This window comes from Cystoisospora suis (assembly GCF_002600585.1).
Source record: "Cystoisospora suis strain Wien I chromosome Unknown contig_1685, whole genome shotgun sequence".
Classification (NCBI taxonomy): domain Eukaryota; phylum Apicomplexa; class Conoidasida; order Eucoccidiorida; family Sarcocystidae; genus Cystoisospora; species Cystoisospora suis.
Window position 1 is genome coordinate 26,393 of NW_027154485.1, and position 8,125 is coordinate 34,517.

Genomic DNA, 8,125 nt, shown 5'->3' on the forward strand with positions numbered 1-8,125 from the left:
TTTCTGAAGCACTTGCCGCCGGCGTACTGCCTCTGGTGAACCCACACATGAACGTAGCTGCTCGGCGGCCCCGTTCATTCCGTCTCCGGGCGCCACCCAATTTGCTCGAACTTCCTTAGTCAGAGCAGCGGACGTTATCACAGTGAAGCAGGCAATGCCTCCACTCACATATGTTTTGAACGGTTGACTCGCCGTTCTCCAGCGCGCCGTCCGGGGCAGTAAGCCACTGCAGGCACACAAGCAAACACCGGGAGGACAACTCATCCGCTTCCTCCGCCTGTTTATACGCGCTCATACTTAACTTCCATATCCATACAGGCTTCTGAGGCAGCGTGGGACGACGCAGACGGCTCCGCAAGATATTGGTGAGGCACTTTGGCGGGGACAATGCCGCTGCGTGCTCGAGCCTGGGGGCAAGTGCCCCGGCGCTACACAATGGAGAGGATCAGAAACCACGTAGCGTTGAGGCCGGGTGCCCGGAGGCAGAGTTTAGTCCTGAGGGACTGGTTTTCTACGAAAATTCAGACACACCGGTGCACCTGAGACTGCTTGCTAGGCCCAGGTTCTCGCTTGGCTAACCCATGCCTGCTGCTTGTGCAAGAGCGGACGGGAGCTCGAAAATCCCGCGTAAATCGGGGTTCGCGCTAAGGTTATGTTTGTCTGGCCGCGCTGTGGCACAGTCGACGGAGTTAGTCACATGCGCCGTGATGCATGTGCGTGGAAGGGGCAGAAAAGAACGTTAGTGGAAGAAAGGGGACTAGAGTGCTCGACTTCTCTTCGGACCGCTGAAATGCACTTCCTTGCGCATTTGTCTTAAAGTTTTCTTTTTCCCGACGTCATTTTTTTTCTCCTGCAGAGTCAAGAGGTCTCCGGGGACCGCGGTTGGACTTCGAGCTTCAGCCATCTATCATCCGTATTCTAGGGATGCAAGCAGTAGAGGAGTTATTTCTCGTTTGTTAACCTTTCCTTGTCGTGACATATTCTTATCAAAAGCCCGGGGGGAAGGCGTGAGTGCGCCGGAACCAGCTTCAGGGCATCCGGCCCTTGTTAGCCAACCAAAAGTGCCTTACAACCGTCTGGAGTGGCTGCCTGCTTGTATTCCCCTCATCTTTTATATGACATTGTGTCTTTGCTTCGAGGAGGTGTTGCTGGTCGCCTTCTTCGCCAGCGAACCCATGACCGGCGCCAACAGGAGCGGTCTCTTCGAACCGAGCGTGTCGCATAGTCTAATATCTGTGCTGTCCAGTTGTTTTCCCGTGCCCGTTCAGATGGAACCTTTCCTGTCTGCTTTGCCTTTCTGATTTCTTTTCTTTTCTTCCTCTCTATGGCAGGCTCGATAACGTCGGGAACCGGCTGTCCACCTGTACGGAAGAGCAAAGTCGGCACGCTTCTGAGCGAATATTACGACCTCGACGATGACGATGTGGGCCTCCCGACAGTTTCGACAGCTCCCGGTGCAATTCGGGCACATGCATCTGCTACCGGCGGGGCACCTCCAAGCTCTGGAGGGCATCCAAGCCCCGCGGCGACTTCGCTTTCCTCGCCAGCAGACGCTAGAGGCAAAGGTGGGAGTTCCTTGGCATCAAACCCCGCTTTAGTAGACAGCCACTTCTTGGAGAATGCTACTGCGTCGGGAAGTTTTCTGCGTCGTTCTCCGTCTGCTCCTAAGGACCTCTCTCCTGGTGGGGAGTCCCGCCAGCTTGGAAATTGTTCAGCTTTGCAGGATGGAGGCAAGACAGACCTCAACAGCAAGGACTTTGATGTGCATGCATACTTTGCGTCAGCAGTGCACTCTTCGTCACTCCGGGAACTCCTCCAAAGAAGCGGTCAACTGGAAGAGGAGGTGAGGCGGCTGGAAGGCGAGCTGCAGACACTTGTTTATGAAAACTACGGCAAATTCCTGGAGGCAGCCGAGACGGTTAGGCGCGTGAAAGAAGACATGCAGACACTGCAAGGAGACATGTCGCTGCTCGACTCGCGAGTTGACTCGATTGAGGACTCCAGCCGGGAATTAGATGAGCTGGTTCGTGACCGCGCGGCAAGCATTGAGGAACTAGTTTCCTTTCGGCAGCTTCTTGACAAGCTGCAGATCCTTTTCACTTTTCCAGAAGTATTGAGAAGACACCTCGCGAAGGGAGATGCAGAGGGAGCCATTGCTATTTATCTCAAGATTCATCCGTTCTTGGCGGCCCAGTACGGCGCTCTGCCCCGACTGCAGAGACTGCAACTCCTTGATTCCGAAGCAACCGCTATTTTTCAGTCTGCTAAGCGACTACTCCGGAGCCGACTGGCGCCGGTAGTCGCTGAGAACGTCCCCTTCACGCTCTCGCTTTCCTCTGTTTCGCCGGACTCGGATTTCTTGCCTTCCAAAGAAGCTTCTAAGGTGCTCATGCTGCTGCTGCAGGCGGAGAAGGATACAGAAGGCGCCGACTACCTGGAACTCCTACGCCTCTATCACCGTAACCGTACTCATGCGCTCTTGCATCTTCTCCAAGTTCTGTTCGACCACGACAGACTCCAGGATGAAGCCTCGAAACAGGAACTGAGGCAGCGTGAACAACAGACCACGGGGACAGTGAGCGGCCCGCGAGGCGCGGGCAGTCCAGGAAAGGGGAAATTTCTACCTTCCAACAGCGCCGGAAAAGACAGATTTCTTACGGAAGAGAGACGAGAAGCTGGAAGCGTCGAGCCTTGCTGCGGTATGCAGAGCAGTGAGAATTGCTCACACCAGGAGACGGCCCTGGCAGGTGAGACAGGGCCTTCAGGGAGCTGCTGCGTGAGAAGAAGCGACAGGCTGGGTAAGGCAACATATATGCAGCAGAGGGACTCTTCGGCTGCTACCTCGCGCATGCTTGAAGTTGCTTGCAGCAGCATTTCAGAGCAGTTTATGGGGCCTCTTGTGGATGCCGTGGATGATACTCTCCGTGTCGTGAGAGCCGAGAAACCAAATAAACTTCATATGGACCGTGCACACTTCGATACCGCAGCAAGTGACCCACAGCAGCCTTCGGGTGCTACCCGTCCCGACTGTCCGAGTAACAGTAGCAGTGGAGAACAGGCAGAACTGAGTTCAGAAGCGGCCGAGATTCTGCATGGCTTTCTTAGCCCTTTGCTACGATCCACCTTTGCGAGAGTGTTGGCCCTGCTCGCTTCGACAAATCCACCACCTGCCGCAGTTGTGGGAGCTGTGGATACACTCCGAGTAGCCCTTCGGCGGCTTCACGTGCTTCTGCCGGCAACGCAGCAGCAGCAGCTGTCGCAAGAGTTTCTACGCTTCTCCGACCAGGTGCTTCAGCAGGGCATTTCTCTTGCATTCAAGGAGTCGTACATGCGCGCCGCCCAAGAGCTCGGCGTTCTGCACGCGTTCTGTTACGGGCAGGGAGATAGGTCTAGATATTATCACGGTTCTCCTCGGGAACGTACAGAACGGGAAGGTGTCAGGGAGAAGACTGGACGAAGCGAGGACAGAACTGACTTTGAAGGCGGCTCGGCGATCATCGTTGAAACAAGCGATGGAATGGAGGATGTTAAGTCCGAGGAAGCACTTCAGCAACTTGCAAGGACAGAGCATGCGGTTCTTTTACAAGGCTGTTTGACTTTGACAGATATTCATCAACTTGTCAACGGTGTATGCAACGCCAAGTCTGCGCAGGCGGATCGGATAGTCAAGAATGACCTTGTTGCGTGGACAGAAGGCTTCTTCCTGCTCATTGTCAGCTGTCTTCTCCGTTTGACTAGGGACACCCCAGCAGCCTTGCAAGAGCGACCACAGCAGAGGTCCGCGGCTGAAGACCTACGACGCGAAGAAGCTGGGTGGTGGGAGCAGTCAGTAAAGAAGGTTCCGCTGGCCGCGGGCAGCCGAGATGCAATCCGTGCATCTGATACTTTTAGCTCGCGAAATAACGAGGCGCATCCTGGTACAGCGTACCCCAGTAGCGCTCTTCCGCAAGAGCACACCTCCATGATGGAGTGGCAAATTCGTGACGCCATTTACACCGCGATCTGCACCCATATTCTTCCTACAGAACTCCACAGTCAAGAGCGGGGAGCATCTTCATCGCAACTAAAAAGAAGCAGAGCTCGGGATGAAGGGGAAGCCGCTGGGAGTGGTACTGAGCAAAGAGATGCTATGGGAGAAGGGGCTGTCGGTGTTGCAACTGAAGGTCGGACTCTCTTATGCCTCCTAATGATGCGTATGGGCAGGTACCTGGAGCTTCAAGGATTGGCGAAGGTGGCCGCCGTTGCGGTTGAGCTGTTTCCCTCTTTCCCGGTAAACCGTCTCACTGCGTCTTCCCTTGGTTGCACGGGTCCTCCATTGTCCAAAATGCCCTCGGGTTCTTTCCCAGTCGACAAAGAGGACGATTCTGCTTTGAAACGCCGTAGCGAGCAACAGCCGCTTCTTTTGCGCACTAGGTGGGCTTCGCAGGCGGCTCTGACCACCTACGTTTTTCGCCGAGGCCTGGAAGGCTCGGCGTTGGCCACCCGTGCTCTCCAGCAGTTCCTCTCTCTCGAGGGTTCCCAAGAACAGAGAACCTCAGGCGCGGAATCCTCGATTATCAGCTCGGATGATCATGACCCTACACAGGCTCCGAGCGCGGAGATGAGCACTGAAAGCTCGGCCTCATCGGCTCCCAGCGACAAAGGATATACTGCGAGTAGAGACGAGCGTCATGAGAAACCGTCTGAAAAGCTGAAAGTTGTTGGTTTGTTCGACCCTTTACTCGCTCTGCTTCATCGCGTGGATGCGGAATGTTCCCGGCTATTAGGAGAGCGAAGGCAACAAGGAGGAACGAGCACCGGGGCGTGCGTTACCACGTTAATGCCAGGGCTGTCAGGCGGAGGCGGGAGCTCCGCCGAGCAGCAGCACCAGAGGCGTGTAGCTCGGCTGTTTGGACGGCGCCGTACAGCGCTAGAAAAAGAAATGGAGCGGTTGTTTTCCCGCAAGCAACCTGTCTTCTCGCAAGTCCCGTTCAGCCGCGCCAAGGCTGTGATGGGCATCTTCCGCATCGCTTCGCGGACACTTCTGGAGTTCGTAAGGTTCAGTTCTTTCAGTCGCCGCGCTGTTCGGCAGCTACAGATTGAATGCGCGGTGGTCGGAGAGCCTATTAGAGACCTTGTACCTGCGGAGGACGGCTGCGTCGTGGACGGCTTGCTGGACGAAGTCGTGGCATGCGCGCTGTCCAGGTGTTTTGAAAAGGTACAGATTCCTCAAACAACGCTCCTCCATGGCGGGAGAGTGCTGATGGCGGCGGCTGCAGTAGGGAAGCCGATTGGAGAAGGAGCAGCGCTATCAGAGAGTGGTGGGGGTAAAGGCCAGGGGGGTGCATCAGAGCTCCCGATCCTGCTGGAGCAGACTGAAATAGAAGACATATGTAATCGGTATCGCCGGCGACAATAGGGGAGACTTCTGTAGAAACGCACCAAGAACGCTGCAGATTGGACGACTGCTGATGCTGATCCTGCCGAAGTAAATGTCGAAGTCGTGTGACGGTACATTTTGCTGAAGACTCGGCGCCGTTGTCGCGTATCTCCGGACTCCTGTTGAAGCGCAGTTTGTGAGTAGAGATTGTCCGCTCGCCGACTAACTGCCGTCGCAGCCGCTGCACACTTTTTCTACAAGGGGAACAGGGAGTCCTAAGGGTTCAGGAGAGATAGAAGTTGTTCTTGAGGGGGCGATAGAAGCTTCCATCGGGAACATGGCGGGGAACCCGTGGCCCGGGAATCTATTTGACAGTGGGAATGCACACTGTTGGTTTCCAAAGGGAAGGAATGAAGGAGTGTTGTGTTTCTCGTTGGCAGGTAACTGGAGGAGCATGTAGAGCCGATTTCTCGGAAAAGGTTATTTCTTGAGTCCTGTCCAAAGATTATCCGTTCGATTTCAGACGCGGATCCAGAAGTCCTCTGTTGAGTTTCATTACCCTGAAGGGGTGCAAGGCGAGTCTCTTGGTTCAGCAGGGGAGGGACGGGGATGGGTTATGCTGGAGGTTCGATAGACTCAGGATTGTTGGCTGCTCCAAGATGGCTAACAAAGCGTTTGTGGGGTTAGTTCTTTGTGCGAAGTGCGTGTATGTACGCATAGGAGGGGAGAGCAGTGCCAGTCAAACTTTTGGTCTGAGTCAGTAGCCGGTGTTGTGTGACACGGTCTCCAGTACTTCACAAACCCGCTCTCTGCAGTTTAGTTTGTGCTGCACTAAGAGCGCCTAGATTCCGCTGCCTGGGTGCACTTTGCTGCCAAGTTCTCTAGGGCCCCGCTCTTGTATCGGCGTCTCTCACCTCGGAGCATTTCGCGGTACACACTGCGGGTACCGTGGAGCTAGAGACAACTCTGCCAAAGCCGGCGCGAGCAGGACCGAGCAACCCGGATGCTCTGGTGTGAGGGAACAGTCCGGATGTTGTCGGACCGTGGCAAAATAGCCCAGAGCAGTTCTTTTTAGGGGCAGGCATGGCTCCAGACTCGGAACCAGAAGCGATCCAGCGCGATGAATTTTTGTGCTCCCAAGTTTCCTGTGTGCTGGTCACAGATTGTAGAATGTCTCGAGCGTGGGGAGGATGCTCTAAACTTCCGTCTAATATAACTCTCTTTTTCGTCTCGGGAGCTGGGGTTGCTTCTTCCCAGTGTTCGGTGGTTTTTGGCCCTTTTTTCGAAACGAGGTGCTGCGTATTGCCGCGCGCGTGTATACTCGCTACGTCACCTAGTCTCCTCATGGTGTTGCTAGTGCCTGGTTACTCACACAGTGTAAGACGCAGATACCCTTCCCGTCTCGCCGTCTGCCTGTGCACTTAGCTGGAGATTGGTAAATCGTACACACTGGTTAGAGCGCAGGTGCAGAAGACCGTTCCTATTTGCAAAAAACCTTGTCGGCTCATGCACAGGCCGACCAGCAGTACGTCCTCACCTTCTGCTCGGCTTCCAAGAGTTTACGAAGGTTTCCGAAGATTTCTTGCTGCGAACCAAACCAAGAGATATCGAGAAGCAAAACCATCCCGGCGTCAACCGATAGCCTGCTAGGGTTGGCTGCCCGTTCTTGTAGTCCTTCGCGGCGAGAAGTAAAACACTCTAAAGGCAAGCACTATCGTGGTAACGGAATAGCGCTGTGCCAGTCTTCGTCTGCAACTGAAAGAGTGAGAAACTCTATCCGTATCAGCACACGGCCTGGTCACAGGCGGTTTCCCTACTTGCCGTCGACGCAGGGTGTGGTTCTGGAGCAGTTGCCTGCTTTCTTGGCGAAGAGATTCGGCATGGTTGTCGGTCTTTTTTATCTGTACGAAGAAGAATGAAGCGGACAGACAGCGGCTCCCATACTTGTGCCATATGTTTCCGCGCTCTTTCGTGGCTTTGTTCGAGACGGCAGATAGCGGAGCTCACTGTGAAGCCGAAAGCAGTTACTGAACAAGAGAGGGTGCATGAGAAGCCGCGCGGCAATGACGCAGAAAGTGAGACGTGGATAGCAAGACGTTTCAACGTATTCGCGAATCTGCACGTTCGGCCTGTGCTTGAAACAACTTTACAGTACACTGGCGGCGGTCGACAGCGAGACTCCCGCCTCACAGGCAGAAGAGAGGCCGAGAAATCAGTTAGCAGCCTGCAAGCTAGGTTCTTGCAAACTGCACGACAGACACGGTTTCCGCTCCCCGGGAGCAGGTGAGCCTGGCCACGCGCAAGACAACAGGAGGACGTACCATTGCCTTAAGGTAAGAAGAGACAGTTGGATGGTGCTTGTTGTAGCGGCCTTTCCCGTCGATGAAAGATTCCTCCTTGTTCGCTCGATCAAGAAGCTCCGTGGCCTTCTGAAGATCTGTCTCGGTCACCTCGTTTTCACGTATTGCTTTATTCACTTGTTCCTGCGGCCAGTCACTCGCTCGGAGCAGAGTACACCTCTGTGGTGGTCAGATGGTTCTGCAGCTCAGCGATGCAAAGAATGATGTACTTTTCCTGTCATGCTGATACAGGTGTACTTACGGAAGCTCTCCGCTGGGCGCTCGTGCGCAAGTGAGTGACAGTGGCATCCGCTTGCCTAGAAGCGCGTCAGACGTTGTGCCGCAAGGGAAAGTCGACTTCTTCAGGTGTAGCGCAATAGAAAGGGGGCAGAGGAGAACGATGCTAATTTTAACTCTTCCTATCTTA

The 8,125-nt window shown here is 54.7% G+C and overlaps 1 protein-coding gene across 1 annotated transcript; it reads left to right on the top strand.

Annotated features, from left to right (window-relative positions):
- The first annotated feature begins 744 nt into the window (after positions 1-744).
- CSUI_003728 (vps51 vps67 protein) lies at positions 745-6,807 on the top strand. Its single transcript, XM_068063923.1, has one exon. The coding sequence runs from the start codon at positions 1,325-1,327 to the stop codon at positions 5,396-5,398; it is 4,074 nt and encodes a 1,357-aa protein (XP_067924101.1). The 5' UTR covers positions 745-1,324; the 3' UTR covers positions 5,399-6,807.
- The last annotated feature ends 1,318 nt before the right edge of the window (positions 6,808-8,125 follow it).